We start from the raw sequence: 19,406 nt of genomic DNA, 5'->3' as shown, positions 1-19,406 counted from the left end.
ATAATATGTGCCCATCAGAGTACTCCCTTTACATAATGTGTGCCCATCAGAGTACCCCCTTTACATAATGTGTGCCCATCAGAGTACCCCTTTTATATTATGTGCCCATCAGAGTACCCCTTTTACATTATGTGCCCATCAGAGTACCCCCTTTACATAATATGTGCCCATCAGAGTACTCCCTTTACATAATATGTGCCCATCAGAGTACTCCCTTTACATAATATGTGCCCATCAGTGTACACCCTTTACATAATGTGCCCATCAGAGTACCCCCTTTACATAATGTTTGCCCATCAGAGTACCCCCTTTACATAATGTTTGCCCATCAGAGTACCCCCTTTACATAATATGTGCCCATCAGAGTACCCCCTTTACATAATGTGTGCCCATCAGAGTACCCCTTTTACATTATGTGCCCATCAGAGTACCCCCTTTACATAATATGTGCCCATCAGAGTACTCCCTTTACATAATGTGTGCCCATCAGAGTACCCCCTTTACATAATGTGTGCCCATCAGAGTACCCCTTTTACATTATGTGCCCATCAGAGTACCCCTTTTACATTATGTGCCCATCAGAGTACCCCCTTTACATAATATGTGCCCATCAGAGTACTCCCTTTACATAATATGTGCCCATCAGAGTACTCCCTTTACATAATATGTGCCCATCAGTGTACCCCCTTTACATAATGTGCCCATCAGAGTACCCCCTTTACATAATGTTTGCCCATCAGAGTACCCCCTTTACATAATGTTTGCCCATCAGAGTACCCCCTTTACATAATATGTGCCCATCAGAGTACCCCCTTTACATAATGTGTGCCCATCAGAGTACCCCCTTTACATAATGTGTGCCCATCAGAGTACCCCCTTTACATAATGTGTGCCCATCAGAGTACCCCCTTTACATAATGTGTGCCCACCAGAGTACCCTCTTTACATTATGTGCCCATCAGCATGTCCCTTATTTTAAGTTAAGGAGCACTCTGATGGGTACATGTTCAGGGGCATGCTGAGGAGCACATTTTGTTGTGTCCATCAGAGTGCCCCTTAACATAAAACGTGCACATCAGAGTGAACCTATTTATGGCGTAATTTGCCAATATACAAGAGGCAATCTTCAGGGGAGTCTCAGCCTGTGTGGAGAGGTGGAGCACTGAAGCACTTGGTGAAACACACTGGAAGATTTGTTTGTTTTCAAATTGCTGAACATGAAGAAGGCTTTCACATTCACGATCAGTCATCATATTAGGGGACTTCAATTATCCCGACATTGACTGGGAAGAGGGGACTGCACACTCACTAAAGGCCCGTCTCTTCATGGAAGCCTTACAGGACAACTACATGTCTCAGTTGGTGGATTCTCCTACTAAAAAGAATGCATGGCTGGCATATGTGGCATGGTGAGACGTTCATCCATTTGGATGACGACTCCTGCAGTGGCTGTTTCGATCTTTAAGATTTTCCATGACTAGGAGACAAACCGATATATACGCAATAACTGTCCTATAAATTTAGACATAATTTGCACTGACCAGAGCTATATGCTATCTATATGTAGCACTGCCCCCTAGAGGACTGCTGGATATAACACTTTCTGGATTCCCCTGGGTTACCCGTAGCAGCGGCTTGCAGAAACTTAGCACTTTAGTACTTGGCTCAGCCAATGATCAGTCCAGGGGATGTTGTTTTGTAGTTTTATTTAGAACTTGGATAGGAGAAGGGATGAGTGGGATACTCCAACTAGCAACTATTCACAGTATTGAGGACATCTGATTTGCGATTGCGGCAAGGCCGCTGCTTCACTCTGCCACTGGAATGAAGATAATAAAAGTCTTCCTATGTGCAGTCATCTTCAGGGTTCTAACTTGGCACCCCCTTTCTCACTTACTCTGGAGCAGACACCTGTCCACTGACTCTATCCTCTGGAGTGGTCCCCTTCCTAGGCAGACCCCCGGGTAAGTTCCTCTGTACTCACAGACACTGTTTTCCAGATTCACTTCAGCCACAACTCCTCCAGTCAGCTTCTCCTGGACCTCAGGGTTCAGGCATACTCTCTGGTTCACCAGGCCGACTGCCTGTGACCACCATCCACAGCTATAGAAGAGGACAGCCGTCACGCTCCTTCTGGGACCTGGCTTCCCACCCAAAGACCCCCTGCTTCATGTGCTCCTGGCTTTTATACCCTATCCCATGATGCACCACTGTGCCAACCCATGGGGTAATATCAAAGCCTGTGAGTCATTGGCTGGGTTTCCTCCAATGTATCTATCCATTGGATACTGTGGGGACACTCCCTCATGAATCACACATTGGACACATGGAGCAGGCCTAACTAGCAGATCTAACTCCCTGTTAAGCAGAGAGCACAAATGCTTTACCTACTGCTTTCCTGTTAAGCAGAGAAAGCCAAAAACTATACCCGCTACCTAGCACCTGACTAGGAGGGTGCTACATCTACGGTGGAGGATAAAGGCCCGTACACACGTAGCGATTGTCGGCCGTAAATATTTGGCCACCGTCCGATCGGTCGATTGTCGGCTTGTTAGTATGATGCTTCCAACAACCGACTGCGACTTTTCGGCCGAACAGAATCTGATGTGCATGCTTTAAAATTTTTGTTGGCCAACACCAGAACGGCCGATTGTTCCTCAGTCAGTACAGAATTCGGCCGACAAACAGCAGATGAGCAAGACTGGGCATGCTCAGAGAAGAAAAAAAACACACGGAAAGTTAACCATCACATGACATCACTTCTGCAGTCGGTTGTGTTGGCCGACAAAATTCGTGTGCAGTCTTTAGCACTTTTCAACCTACACGACAGCACCGGACAAAAGACGGCCGATCGTTCGGCCGACAATCGGTGCGTGTGTACGGGCCTTTACTCTCACAAGTGATCACTGCTTAGCATCTCAGCACTCGGACACTTTATCAAATCTGCACATGAATTACCTTTTCAGACTTTCACTGTGTAATCTTATTGTTTACCATTTCAACGTTGGGACACTTTATTGATACCTGCACATTAATGAATGGTTTATACCAGGCCTCGACAAAACCCGGGCGCCAGGTCGCATTTGCGACTAGAATTAGCGACCTGGCGCCTGGGGTGCCCTGCAGAAGGTGTCCTGTCATTTTTGTACGGACTTCCGCGCACGGAGTGACTTCCGGGCCGTCCGAAAATTGAGGCCCCGGCTTTTCGGCCTACTTGAGATGAGGCTTCCAATGGGGAACTGGCGCCCTCTTGTGGTGGCCGGGAGTAATGACTGTTGTAATTACTGTTTCCACTGTTTGTTCACAATGCACCCTGTCCAGTTAGTTACCTTTGACAGGGAGTGTGGTTATTTATTATTAATTTAATTTATTTTTTTAATGTAAAAACTAAATAATATTTTTCTTTTTTTTTTTTTTAATTATTAAAAAAAATATATATTTTTTCCAATTATTATTATAAAAAAAAAAAAAAAAAAAAAAGCTATATATCTTTTTTTTTTTTTTTTTTCCTCTCTCTCTCATCGCCATGCCACAGCCGAAGGCCCCTTTCACACGGGCTGTCTGATCAGGTCTGCCTGTCAGTTTTTCAGGCAGACCTGATCGGACCCTTCATTCTCCTCTATGGAGCAGTAATCTGCCGCCATCTGATCCTGTCCGCCAAAAGCAGACGGATGGTGGTTCTATTTTCTATCCATCCCGTGGATCGGATAAGATGGCATCGGATGGAAAGAGACAGACAGTCTGTTTCCATCCAATTGCGCTAGAGGAGAGTGGGGTTCTAGTCGTATTTATGTGTAAATTTAGTATCCGTTTTATTAAATAAAGCTTGGTTGTTAGTTTAAAAAAAAAAAAAAACTGGCTCCTAACTTTTTTAGCTGGCTCCTAGATTTCAGGAAAATTTGTCAAGCCCTGGTTTATACTGTATTATTTCTCATTAGAATATGGAGCGCTGCAACATTTTTATTCATATTTATTCGGTGTATGTATACTTTGCACTTTTTTGCTAGCAGCTGTATTTGTTTTCACATTTGAAAGCGCTGACACATTTTCTTTTTAGGCTACGTTCACATGTGGCGCAGCAGATCGCGGGCAGAATCCCCGCGATTCTGCCTGCGATCCGGAATCATTGCAAATCGCGGGACGCCTGTGATTTGCAATGGCACCCCAAACGCTGTGTGATGTTGCCGTGATTTCCGCCTGCCGAATCGGGGTAACATCGCGCAAACAGAATCACGGGACGCATGACGCACAAAAGAAGCTCTTGTACCTTTTTTTGGGTGTCATGCGTCCCGCGATTTTGGTTGCGCAATGTTACCGCGATTCGGCAGGCGGAAATCGCAGCAACATCGCACAGCGTTTGGGGTGCCATTGCAAATCACGGGCATCACACAGGCGTCCCGCGATTTCCAATAATTTCCGGATCGCAGGCAGAATCACGGTGATTCTGCTCGTGATCCGCTGCGCCCACATGTGAATGTAGCCTTAATATCTGAAGAAAGCCCAGTGGACCGGCTAAACAGTTGCTGGGACATATGATGCATGTTCCTGGAAAGCGTATGACAAATATAAAGAGGATCTTCAACATTAGTAAGTCTGGGACCCTTTATTTATATTTCTGTCCTTCCTCCTCTTCCGTTTCACTTCCGTTCTGAGATGTGTTTGGTGTCTGCACACTCCATGTGATTACACGCTTTCTTCAGAAGCATCAAAACCCCAAAGCCAAATCAGAACTTGGCGATCTTCCCAGCTTCTACAGAGTGCTGATAAAACGGTTCTTATGTTCTCTCTTTACCATAGGCTCGGTATGCCGTGAAGGGTCATTGCCCCTTAGTAACGGAAAGTTTAGGAGGAACAACAATCGCTACATTCACTGCAGCTTGGATGTTAAAGTAGATATAAAAACTGTAAATGGATGACTAAGTAAGTTGAAGCTCTGTGTACATTAACCGCTTTCTGATCACCCTATTGCATTTTTACTGCTACAGGGCTGCTGCTGTGCGCCAGATCACATACATACATACATACATACATACATACATACATACACACACACACATTAATATATATATATATATATATATATATATTATACACATATACACACAAAAAACAATAAGGTGTGACCACCCTCCTCCTGCGCTTGGTATCCAAACCCCTCGACCACACACCTCACGGGACTCACAACTGGCGTCTCAGATGGCTTAGGTCTTGCTGCCCATATCGGACTGGGGTAGTCCACCGGCACTAAAAGCAAAGAAACAAAAAAGGGCGCACCGACCTAGCGCATTATCCTCAATAGATGGCTTTATTTACGTAACATTAAAAAATGGCTACTCACAGACGTAGATAAAAGTAAATCATATCAAGCTAGATTGCTCAAATGTCCGGGTGTAGTCCATACAATCGTTCATAACCGATGAGATGACGGCTGACGCGTTTCGAGGCCTAGCCTCTTCCTCAGAGACACTGTGTCATGGCTATCTCCTTGGTTTAAGTAGTGATGTACTGATCCACACACACATACATACGCTTGTGATTCCCGCACTTCTGCCTGCAGGGGGGCGAGCATGCGCCAGCAGGTCACTTCTGCTGTGATGATTCACAGTAAAAGCTGATCTGCAGGTACCGGGCACTCGATGTCCTCCCACACCTGCCGATCGTCTGTAAACTACACAGAGCGGGGACCTGCCTATGAAAACAAGGCAGATCCCCATTGTGATTGGGGGGGGGGGGGTGGATTCATTGTGACTAGAATCCATCTCTTCCCCTAGTAAAAAGCAGCACACAACAAACACTGGCTGGGCAAACCGTTAACCCCTTGATTTCCTTAGATATTTAACTCCTTCCCAGCCAGTGTCGTTATTACAGTGACAGTGCATATTTTTTAGCACTGATCGCTGTATTTGGGTCACTGGTTCCCACAAAGTGTCAGTTAGTGTCCGATTGTCTGCCGCAATATCGCACTCCTGCTATAAGTCGCTGATCACCGTCATTACTAGTATAAAAATAAATAAACTCCATAAATATATTCCCTAGTTTGTAGATGCTGTAACGTTCATGTAAACCAATCAATATATGCTTATTGATTTTTATTGCTTTTATTACCAAAAAAAAAAAAAAATATGTAGCAGAATACATATTGGCCTTATGATGATTTTTTTTTAATGTTTTTTATTGGATATGTTTTATTGCAGAAAGTAAAAAAATATATATATTTTTTCATAATAGTCGGCCTTTTTTCCTTTAAATGAAAAAAATAAAAAACCCAGTGCTTATCAAATGCCATTTTATTTTGGGTACAGTGCCTCACTACTGCGCAATTTTCAGTTAAAGTAACGCAGTGCTGTATCGCAAAAAAAAAAATGGCCTGGTAATGAAAGCGGGTAAATCTTCTGGAAGTTAAGCAGTTAAACAACAGCTATACCTTTTTCAATAAAATACTTTTTTTCCATCCCATTTTTGCTGATCTCATCCACCCTTTCAGACAATGCCTGCATGCACTTTCTTCACATCATTGCTCTGGACCGGTGTTCCGTGAGAATTACCTACCCGTGAGAAAAACCTACCCTCGTCACTTCCGGTTCACGGCAGTCTGTGTAACGCGAGCAGTTACATTAAAACAGCTGTGCTGCACTATGAGTCATCTCCGCTCCTGTCCCGGTCACTTCCCTGCTCTCGGCTACTAAATATAAAAGCGGCGGCGGCTGTATGAAAAGATAAATCACGGAGCCGCCAGCCGCTTTTATATTTACTAGCCAAGATCAGGGAAGTGACCGGGACAGGAGTGGAGATGACTCACAGTGCAGCACAGCTATTTTATGTCACCGCCGCGTCGGTAGGTTTTTTTAACGGACACCGAGATCGTTTCAGACTAGTGCGCATGCGCACTAGTCTGATCCTCAGCTCTTCCATTAGGTATCCGGGGCTGTGAGCATGCGCACTGCTGTGCTGTTCAGCTGTTCCTGGCCGGAAGTGACGAGGGGTAGGTTTTTCTCACGGGGTAGGTAATTCTCACGTTACACCGGCTTCCTGATAGTAAGTGTACAATGTTTGCACAATGGTGAGGAAATAAAGCCTGCACCACTCTAAGCTTAGAAAATGGAGCAATCCATTTGTTAATTAGGACCATTTGGCTCCCTGTCCTGTGCAGTGTCTGTCCTGTGCAGTGTCTGTCACAGACACAGCATAGTGCATTTCAGTAGGAGCCCCATGCCCCAGCTCCTCTGCTGACAGCTCACATCCTGTACACCAGGTCCAACCTGGCGGGGATGTGCTGTAGGTAAAACCGGCACAGTTCCTTTGTCAAGTAGGAGCAGACCCTGTGCCCGTTTTAGTAACAGGTGTAGGTGATGCAGATAGACCTAAAAGAGGTCTATCTGCTGAGTTTTATGGTGGTGCATCCCACAAACACCAGATCATCATAATGACACAGGACACTAGTTATTTCCCTGGAATATGTCAACACAGCTGCTTGTGGGCTCCACCAGATGCGCATGCAACACTGACAATGCAGAGACAGTTGTCCCCCCCTAAAAGGAGGTGCCCGAATAATGACCTTCATGGCAGGATCACCAGGTATTTTAATGAAAGCTGCAATTTAAGAAACATTGAAAACCTCTTCTGAAATGAAGTGGCTCCCAATCTTTTTAATATTGTAAATTCTGAAATGACATCGGTTGTAAGTTAGTTTTTGTTCTTTTATTAAAATAACAAAAACCGGTAATACTATTTCAACCCCACCAAAAGGAAAAGGAAGACGAAATTTCCTGCATGTGTCTCAAAAAAAAAAAAAAAAAAAAAAAAAAGAAGTGGATACAGTGGAGAGTCATAAGGCAATTATATTATAATATATCCATACCAGTAATGCCCCTTTATCCTAATTCTAAGTAGTGAAGTGGTGTAACCTGCATATGGCAGAGAACAGATAGAACAGGTCACAACATGAACCACATCATGTGTATTGTAAGTTCCTGGAGTCAACATGGCAGCATACATGTGGTAGGAGCCCCACCTACTTCTGCCCACAGTACTAGTGCAAACCTATAAAAAAGGTGTCGACACCCACACAACACCCCATCCCTTTTTTTATCCTTTAGATCACAATTGCAAAATAGGTAGTCAAAATGGCTATTCCTAGTTTCTTAGAAGCCGTCAACACACAATCACCTCGCAGTTCCTACAGTGAAAACAGAGCCTACTATAGGGCCAGGTTGAAGTCACTGCAAAGAATTATGCACATTTGGCCAGAGGCAGTATTACATTGTGGGCACTTTGCACAGGGGGCTCAGAGATGTTAGGCAAGGGAGTATGCTGGTCCTCCTATTGTATGTCCCTTTAACACTACTAATGGGATCGGCAGTCCTCGCTACCGCCGATTTCAGCAGGAAGGCTGGAGCTTTGTCACTTTCTTATTGGTCTACCGCTGATCCTGTCAGGAAGGATGGAGCTTTGTCACTTTCCTATTGGTCTACTGCTGATCTTGGCAGGAAGGATGGAGCTTTGTCACTTTCCTATTGGTCTACCGCTGATCTTGGCAGGAAGGATGGAGCTTTGTCACTTTCCTATTGGTCTACCGCTGATCCTGTCAGGAAGGATGGAGCTTTGTCACTTTCCTATTGGTCTACCGCTGATCTTGGCAGGAAGGATGGAGCTTTGTCACTTTCCTATTGGTCTACTGCTGATCTTGGCAGGAAGGATGGAGCTTTGTCACTTTCCTATTGGTCTACTGCTGATCTTGGCAGGAAGGATGGAGCTTTGTCACTTTCCTATTAGTCTACCGCTGATTTAGGCAGGAAGGATGGAGCTTTGTCACTTTCCTATTGGTCTACCGCTGATCTTGGCAGGAAGGATGGAGCTGTCACTTTCTTATTGATCTATCACATGTATGCTGCCATGTTGGCTCCAGTAAAAACTGTATCATACTGACCTCATAATTTCCATTTCTGGTGCCAGTCCATGGCAGCACATTGACCCCACCTAATTAGTTCCTAGCATTTTACAGGGAATGGGCATCAACACCTTATAGATTTTCACTGGTCCTATTAATAGGAGGCAAGGCTACTACCAGATGTATGCTGCCATGTTGGCTGCAGGAAAGAAAAGCTACGAGACAAGTATGATACCATTTTCCTTATTGAATAGGAAAAAAAAAACTTAAACCAATCACATTCTATGACCCTCTGTTGCACCAATGGTGAAAGTCTCTGCTCCCTACCACTCCTCTCCACCTTCAAGATTTATAAAAACGGTCCCAAGAATCAATCCCCTTGTCTTCTCCCTCAACTTGTATACAGTTAGACCTGTCTCTCTCTCAACTAGGGTTCCTCTAGGGGTTGCTGGTGGTTCTTGCCTCTCAAATAAGTAACACCAAAAGATCTTTTCAGCTATCTGTAAGGATGGGTGGAAATCTTGCCACTGACCACAAACGTAAGGAGCATTCTTCTCATTGATCAGCAGACTAATGAACTGTAAGCTTTAGATGCTATTAGAAGGGGTTCTCTGGTGCTGGAAAGTTATTTCAAGAGTTCCTCGGCCAGGCTTGTATCATGCAACACACACACACAGTCCCTGCAAATTCAAGATAATATGTGATAAGCTGGCTCTGCTGCGCGAGCCGCCATACCTGTACGGCGGTTTGCGGGAGCGCTCCTGGGGGCGAGGGCACACCGGCGGTGGTGCGCGCCTTCTGATCCACAGGACCGGCGACAGTGATTGCCGCCGAACACCTGCGATTGCTCCCCGCTGAGAGAGAAGGACGGTCTGCTGTTGTAAAACACAGCTGACCATTGTTCTCTCTGAAATGATCACAGAGCACTTGTGATCCTTCTATATAGGATCACATGTCTCTGTGGTCATTTCACAAGCCCATCCCCCACACAGTTAGAAAACACTCCCCTAGGCTCACACTTAACCCTTTGATCACCCCTGGGTTAACCCCTTCCCTGCCAGTGTCATTTTTACAGTAACAGTGCATATTTTTAGCACTGATTACTGTAGTAATGTCACTGGTACCCCCAAAAGTGTCAGTCAGGGGTCCGATCTGTCCACCCCAATGTCGCAGTCCCACTTAAAAATTCAAAATTGACGCTCTTTGTTTATAGCGCAATAAAAAAAAAAAAAAAAAAAAAAAAAAAAAATCGCAGAGGTGATCAAATGCCACCAAAAGAAAGCGCCATTTGTGGGAAAAAGGGGACATCAATTTTATTTAAGTACAGTGTCGCATGACCGCGCAATTGTCTGTTAAATTGTCGAATCGCACAAAATGGCCTGGTCATTAAGGGCGCAAATTATTGCGGTCCAGAAGTGGTTAACCAAGAAGTTTTCTATTCTCCGCCTTTGAATTTGGTCACTGTGGTCGAAGACGAACGTCGATTTGACCCCACTAATGAGTAGAAAATTGAACGAACCTTCTTAAAATTAACATTTTTTTAAAGGAAGACATTGTTTTTGTATGGCCAGCATAAGTGACAGCCGGAGCAGGGAGCTTTTATCAAGTCACCTGCCTATGACAAGGGAGTCTGTCATACATAGTATATTACAGTTCTGTCTGAAAATTGGCCAAACAATCTTTCGGTTTTAATTTCTATAAATAAAAAGTGTGATCTCTGAGTGTCGGTTCACACTGAAGCGGCACAACTTCGGGGGTGACCTCTGTGCACCGCGACTTCGGCGCGACTTGCACGGACTTTATATAATAATGTCTATGCAAGTCGCTCCGAGGTCGCCCCAAAGTAGTACAGGACCCTTTTTCTAAGTCAGAGCGACTTGTGTCGCTCCTATTAGAACCGCTCCTGTAGCAGTCAATGGATCGCGACTTGTCAGGCTGACAAGTCGCAGCAGTGTGAATGGACTCGGAGTCTGATGATATTTACCAGATTCAACCTCTAATAGTATATACAGAATATCTCTTCTGTCTGTTATTCTCAGAGTGGATTAGAGATTTTACTCCCTAACCATATAGCTGGTTATTTATATTTACCACTGTATAGAGAGATTTAGGAAAAAATTGCCTTTTATTTTTTTTTAACAGTACATGTTAACTAAATTATACACCACACTTGTTTCAGGTTATTATCCGATCAATCAACTATTCAAAACAATAAATCGGCCAATTAATCGATTATAAAAATAATCGTTAGTTGCAGCCCTACGCACAACCCACAACAGAGTTCTCCCCCACCCCAACAGAGCCCGCCACCCCACACACCAACAAAGCCCCCCACCCCACAATGATACTGCCCCCCTCCACACCAACAGAGCCCCCCCCCCACAGATACTGCCCCCCTCCACACCAACAGAGCCCCCACCCCGATACTGCCCCCCTCCACACCAACAGAGCCCCCCCCCCACACTGATACTGCCCCCCTCCACACCAACAGAGCCCCCCCCCCACACTGATACTGCCCCCCTCCACACCAACAGAGCCCCCCCCCCACAGATACTGCCCCCCTCCACACCAACAGAGCCCCCACCCCGATACTGCCCCCCTCCACACCAACAGAGCCCCCCCCCACACTGATACTGCCCCTCTCCACACCAACAGAGCCCCCACCCCGATACTGCCCCCCTCCACACCAACAGTGCCCCCCCCACACTGATACAGCCCCCCTCCACACCGATAGAGCCCCCCCACACTGATAAAGCCCCCCTCCACACCAACACAGCTCCCCCCCCCCCACACTGATACTGCCCCCCTCCACACCAACAGAGCCCCCACCCCGATACTGCCCCCCTCCACACCAACACAGCTCCCCCACCCCACACTGATACTGCCCCCCTCCACACCAACACAGCTCCCCCACCCCACACTGATACTGCCCCCCCTCCACACCAACACAGCTCCCCCCCCCACACCAACACAGCTCCCCCCCCCCCACACTGATACTGCCCCCCTCCGCACCAACAGAGCCCCCCCCACCCCACACAGATACTGCCCCCCTCCACACCAACAGAGCTCCCCCACCCCACACAGATACTGCCCCCCTCCACACCAACACAGCCCCCCCCACCCCACACTGATACTGCCCCCCTCCACACCACAGTGATACTGCCCCCCTCCACACCAACAGAGCCCCCCCCCACCCCACACTGATACTGCCCCCCTCCACACCAACACAGCCCCCCCCACACTGATACAGCCCCCTCACCCCACCAACAGAGCCCCCCTCCACACCAACACAGCTCCCCCACCCCACACAGATACTGCCCCCCTCCACACCAACACAGCTCCCCCACACCACACTGATACTGCCCCCCTCCACACCAACAGAGCCCCCCCCCCCACCCCACACTGATACTGCCCCCCTCCACACCAACACAGCTCCCCCACCCCACACTGATACTGCCCCCCCCCCCCACACCAACACAGCCCCCCCCACCCCACACTGATACTGCCCCCCTCCACACCAACAGAGCCCCCCCCACACTGATACTGCCCCCCTCCACACCAACACAGCTCCCCCACCCCACACTGATACTGCCCCCCTCCACACCAACACAGCTCCCCCACCCCACACTGATACTGCCCCCCCCCACACCAACACAGCCCCCCCCACCCCACACTGATACTGCCCCCCTCCACACCAACAGAGCCCCCCACACACTGATACTGCCCCCCTCCACACCAACACAGCCCCCCCACCCCAACAGAGCCCCCCCCCCACACTGATACAGCCCCCCACCACACCAACACAGCCCCCCCACCACACACTGATACTGCCCCCCTACCACACCAACAGAGCCCCCCCCCCCACCACACTGAAATTGCCCCCCTCCACACCAACAGAGCCCCCCCCCCCACCTCACACTGATACTGCCCCCCCACCCCACACTGATACTGCCCCCCTCCACACCAACAGAGCCCCCCCCCACACTGATACTGCCCCCCTCCACACCAACACAGCTCCCCCACCCCACACTGATACTGCCCCCCCCACACCAACACAGCCCCCCCCACCCCACCCCACACTGATACTGCCCCCCTCCACACCAACACAGCTCCCCCCCCCACACTGATACTGCCCCCCCCACACCAACACAGCCCCCCCACACTGATACTGCCCCCCTCCACACCACACTGATACTGCCCCCCCTCCACACCAACAGAGCCCCCCCCACCCCACACTGATACTGCCCCCCTCCACACCAACACAGCCCCCCCCCCCACACTGATACAGCCCCCCCACCCCACCAACAGAGCCCCCCCCACACTGATACAGCCCCCCTCCACACCAACACAGCTCCCCCACCCCACACAGATACTGCCCCCCTCCACACCAACACAGCTCCCCCACCCCACACTGATACTGCCCCCCTCCACACCAACAGAGCCCCCCCCCACCCCACACTGATACTGCCCCCCTCCACACCAACAGAGCCCCCCCCCCCCACCCCACACTGATACTGCCCCCCTCCACACCAACAGAGCCCCCCCCCCACCCCACACTGATACTGCCCCCCTCCACACCAACACAGCTCCCCCACCCCACACTGATACTGCCCCCCCCCCACACCAACAGAGCCCCCCCCACACCAACAGAGCCCCCCCCCACACTGATACTGCACCCTCCACCCCGATACTGCCCCCCTCCACCCCAACACAGCCCCCCCCACCCCACCAACAGAGCCCCCCCCACACACTGATACTGCCCCCCCACACCGATACAGCCCCCCTCCACACCAACACAGCCCCCCCACCCCACCAACAGAGCCCCCCCCCCACACTGATACAGCCCCCCACCACACCAACACAGCCCCCCCACCACACACTGATACTGCCCCCCTACCACACCAACAGAGCCCCCCCCCCCCACACACTGATACTGCCCCCCTACCACACCAACAGAGCCCCCCCCCCACACTGATACTGCCCCCCTCCACCACACTGAAATTGCCCCCCTCCACACCAACAGAGCCCCCCCCAACCTCACACTGATACTGCCCCCCCACCCACCACAGCAACAGAGCCCCCCCACCACACACTAACAGAGCCCCCCTCCACCCCAACAGAGCCCCCCACCCCACACTGATACTGCCCCCCTCCACACCAACAGAGCCCCCCCCCCACACTGATACTGCCCCCCTCCACACCAACACAGCTCCCCCACCCCACACTGATACTGCCCCCCCCACACCAACACAGCCCCCCCCACCCCACCCCACCCCACCCCACACTGATACTGCCCCCCTCCACACCAACACAGCTCCCCCCCCCACACTGATACTGCCCCCCCACACCAACACAGCCCCCCCCCACACCCCACACTGATACTGCCCCCCTCCACACCAACACAGTCCCCCCCCACCCCACACTGATACTGCCCCCCTCCACACCAACAGAGCCCCCCCCCCCCCACACCACACTGATACTGCCCCCCTCCACACCAACAGAGCCCCCCCACACCACACTGATACTGCCCCCCTCCACCCCAACACAGCCCCCCCACCCCACCAACAGAGCCCCCCCCCCCACACACTGATACTGCCCCCCTCCACACCAACAGAGCCCCCCCCCACACTGATACTGCCCCCCTCCACACCAACAGAGCCCCCCCCCCCACACCACACTGATACTGCCCCCCTCCACACCAACAGAGCCCACCGCACCCCACACTGATACTGCCCCCCTCCACACCAACACAGCCCCCCCACCCCACCAACACAGCCCCCCCCCCACCCCACCAACAGAGCCCCCCCCCCACACTGATACAGCCCCCCACCACACCGACACAGCCCCCCCACCACACACTGATACTGCCCCCCCCAACACCAACACAGCCCCCCCACCCCACACTGATACTGCCCCCCTCCACACCAACACAGCTCCCCCCCCCCACACTGATACTGCCCCCCCACACCAACACAGCCCCCCCACACCCCACGCTGATACTGCCCCCCTCCACACCAACACAGTCCCCCCCCCACCCCACACTGATACTGCCCCCCTCCACACCAACAGAGCCCCCCCCACCCCACAATGATACTGCCCCCCTCCACACCAACACAACTCCCCCCCCCCACACTGATACTGCCCCCCCACACCAACACAGCCCCCCCACACCCCACACCGATACTGCCCCCCTCCACACCAACACAGTCCCCCCCACCCCACACTGATACTGCCCCCCTCCACACCAACAGAGCCCCCCCCACACCAACAGAGCCCCCCCCCACACCACACTGATACTGCCCCCCTCCACACCAACAGAGCCCCCCCCCCCACACCACACTGATACTGCCCCCCTCCACACCAACAGAGCCCCCACCCCACACACTAATACTGCCCCCCTCCACACCAACAGAGCCCCCCCCCCCACACCACACTGATACTGCCCCCCTCCACACCAACAGAGCCCACCGCACCCCACACTGATACTGCCCCCCTCCACACCAACAAAGCCCCCCCACCCCACCAACACAGCCCCCCCCCACTGATACTGCCCCCCTCCACACCAACACAGCTCCCCCACCCCACACAGATACTGCCCCCCTCCACACCAACACAGCTCCCCCACCCCACACTGATACTGCCCCCCCCACACTGATACTGCCCCCCTCCACACCAACAGAGCCCCCCCCCACACTGATACTGCCCCCACACACCAACACAGCCCCCCCACACCCCACACCGATACTGCCCCCCTCCACACCAACACAGCCCCCCCACACCCCACACCGATACTGCCCCCCTCCACACCAACACAGTCCCCCCCCCACACTGATACTGCCCCCCTCCACACCAACACAGTCCCCCCCCCCACACTGATACTGCCCCCCTCCACACCAACAGAGCCCCCCACACTGATACTGCCCCCCTCCACACCAACAGAGCCCCCCCCCCCCACACCACACTGATACTGCCCCCCTCCACACCAACAGAGCCCCCCCCCCCCACACCACACTGATACTGCCCCCCTCCACCCCGATACTGCCCCCCTCCACACCAACACAGCCCCCCCCCACACACACTGATACTGCCCCCCTCCACACCAACAGAGCCCCCCCCCCCACACCAACAGAGCCCACCGCACCCCACACTGATACTGCCCCCCTCCACACCAACACAGCCCCCCCCCCCACTGATACAGCCCCCCTCCACACCAACACAGCTCCCCCACCCCACACAGATACTGCCCCCCTCCACACCAACACAGCTCCCCCACCCCACACTGATACTGCCCCCCTCCACACCAACACAGCTCCCCCCCCCCCCCCCACACTGATACTGCCCCCCTCCACACCAACACAGCTCCCCCCCCCCCCCACACTGATACTGCCCCCCTCCACACCAACACAGCTCCCCCCCCCCCCCACACTGATACTGCCCCCCTCCACACCAACACAGCTCCCCCCCCCCCACACTGATACTGTCCCCCTCCACACCAACAGAGCTCCCCCCCACACTGATACTGCCCCCCTCCACACCAACAGAGCCCCCCCCACACTGATACTGCCCCCCCACACCAACACAGCCCCCCCACACCCCACACCGATACTGCCCCCCTCCACACCAACACAGCCCCCCCACACCCCACACCGATACTGCCCCCCTCCACACCAACACAGTCCCCCCCCACCCCACCCCACACTGATACTGTCCCCCTCCACACCAACAGAGCCCCCCCCCCACACTGATACTGCCCCCCTCCACACCAACAGAGCCCCCCCCCACACCACACTGATACTGCCCCCCTCCACACCAACAGAGCCCCCCCCCACCCCACACTGATACTGCCCCCCTCCACACCAACAGAGCCCCCCCCCCCACCCCACACTGATACTGCCCCCCTCCACACCAACAGAGCCCCCCCCCACACCAACAGAGCCCCCCCCCCCACACCACACTGATACTGCCCCCCTCCACACCAACAGAGCCCCCCCCCACACCACACTGATACTGCCCCCCTCCACCCCGATACTGCCCCCCTCCACACCAACACAGCCCCCCCCCCCACACACTGATACTGCCCCCCTCCACACCAACAGAGCCCCCCCCCACACTGATACTGCCCCCCTCCACACCAACAGAGCCCCCCCCCCACACCACACTGATACTGCCCCCCTCCACACCAACAGAGCCCCCCCCCCCACACTGATACTGCCCCCCTCCACACCAACAGAGCCCCCCCCCCCCACACCACACTGATACTGCCCCCCTCCACACCAACAGAGCCCCCCCCCACACCACACTGATACTGCCCCCCTCCACACCAACAGAGCCCCCCCCCCACACCAACACAGCCCCCCCCCACACCACACACTGATACTGCCCCCCTCCACACCAACACAGCCCCCCCACCCCACCAACACAGCCCCCCCCCCACTGATACAGCCCCCCCACCCCACCAACACAGCCCCCCCACCCCACCAACACAGCCCCCCACCACACCAACACAGCCCCCCCACCACACACTGATACTGCCCCCCTCCACCACACTGAAATTGCCCCCCTCCACCTCACACTGATACTGCCCCCCCACCCACCACACCAACACAGCCCCCCCCACACTGATACTGCCCCCCTCCACACCAACACAGCCCCCCCCCACACTGATACTGCCCCCCTCCACACCAACACAGCTCTCCCCCCCCCACACTGATACTGCCCCCCTCCACACCAACAGAGCCCCCCCCCCCCACACTGATACTGCCCCCCTCCACACCAACAGAGCCCCCCCCCCACACTGATACTGCCCCCCTCCACACCAACAGAGCCCCCCCCCCCCCACACTGATACTGCCCCCCTCCACACCAACAGAGCCCCCCCCCCCACACTGATACTGCCCCCCCACACCAACACAGCCCCCCCACACCCCACACTGATACTGCCCCCCTCCACACCAACAGAGCCCCCCCCCCACACTGATACTGCCCCCCCTCCACACCAACAGAGCCCCCACCCCCACACCACACTGATACTGCCCCCCTCCACACCAACAGAGCCCCCCCCCCCCCACACCACACTGATACTGCCCCCCTCCACCCCGATACTGCCCCCCTCCACACACTGATATTGCCCCCCTCCACACACTGATACTGCCCCCCTCCACACCAACAGAGCCCCCCCCCCACACTGATACTGCCCCCCTCCACACCAACAGAGCCCCCCCCCACACCACACTGATACTGCCCCCCTCCACACCAACAGAGCCCCCCCCCACACCACACTGATACTGCCCCCCTCCACACCAACACAGCCCCCCCACCCCACCAACACAGCCCCCCCCCACTGATACAGCCCCCCCACCCCACCAACAGAGCCCCCCCCACACTGATACTGCCCCCCTCCACACCAACAGAGCCCCCCCCCACACCACACTGATACTGCCCCCCTCCACACCAACAGAGCCCCCCCCCCACACCACACTGATACTGCCCCCCTCCACACCAACACAGCCCCCCCACCCCACCAACACAGCCCCCCCCACTGATACAGCCCCCCCCACCCCACCAACACAGCCCCCCCACCCCACCAACAGAGCCCCCCCCACACTGATACAGCCCCCCACCACACCAACACAGCCCCCCCACCACACACTGAAATTGCCCCCCTCCACCTCACACTGATACTGCCCCCCCACCCACCACACCAACACAGCCCCCCCCCCCCCACACTGATACTGCCCCCCTCCACACCAACACAGCTCCCCCCCCCCCCCCCCCAAAAAAAAAAAACACAATCCTCCACATCGACTAAGCTCTCTCCCCCCCCAACTGACAACAGTCAGAGCTCCCCTCACTGACACAGCTCACCTCAATGCAGATGCAGAACCCACATCACCCCCCCGTACCTCTTTATAGTGTGCACAGTACACAGATCCGAGCAGTGTCAGGACAATGGCCCCCCAGCAGCCGGCTCTCCCCCTCCTCCTCCTTCCCTCCATGGTGCTCTCCTCTCCTCTCCTCAATACCGGGGAGGATTCTACATCACCGATCTCCTCTTCCGGTGTTCCGTGAGAATTACCTACCCGTGAGAAAAACCTACCCCTCGTCACTTCCGGTTCACGGCACTGTATGGAATGCAGCCGTTACATTAAAACAACTGGGCTGCAATACGAATCATCTCCATACGAATCATCTCCGCTCCTGTGGCTGTCACTTCCCTGCTCTCGGCAAGTAAATATAAAAGCGGCGGCGGGTGTATGTAAACATAAATCACGGAGACGCCAGCCGCTTTTATATTTACTTGCCGAGAGCAGGGAAGTGACAGCCACAGGAGCGGAGATGATTCGTATTGCAACCCCGCTGTTTTATTTAACCGCCGCGTGGGTAGGTTTTTCCCACGGTACACCGTCCTATTTCCATACTAGTGCGCATGCGCACTAGTCAGCTCCTCTGTCGTCCCTTTAGGTATCCGGCCCTGTGAGCATGCGCACTGCTGCGCTGCTCAGCTGTTCCTGGCCGGAAGT

At 53.5% G+C, this 19,406-nt stretch overlaps 1 protein-coding gene across 2 annotated transcripts in view; it reads right to left on the bottom strand.

Annotated features, from left to right (window-relative positions):
- The window catches only part of NEU1 (neuraminidase 1), an 89,729-nt gene extending 70,791 nt beyond the window's left edge, over window positions 1–18,938 (bottom strand). For both annotated transcript variants that reach the window (XM_082263543.1, XM_082263542.1), the window contains exon 1: window positions 18,789–18,938. In XM_082263543.1, coding sequence (XP_082119669.1) covers window positions 18,789–18,881 — 93 coding nt within the window. In that variant the 5' untranslated portion in view covers window positions 18,882–18,938. The remainder of the gene's footprint in view (window positions 1–18,788) is intronic.
- Between the last annotated feature and the right edge of the window lie 468 nt (window positions 18,939–19,406).

This window comes from Pelophylax lessonae, assembly GCF_965119305.1.
Source record: "Pelophylax lessonae genome assembly, chromosome: 7".
Lineage (NCBI taxonomy): Eukaryota > Metazoa > Chordata > Amphibia > Anura > Ranidae > Pelophylax > Pelophylax lessonae.
Note: the sequence above shows the minus strand (reverse complement) of the source record. Positions and strands in the feature narration are given on the sequence as shown.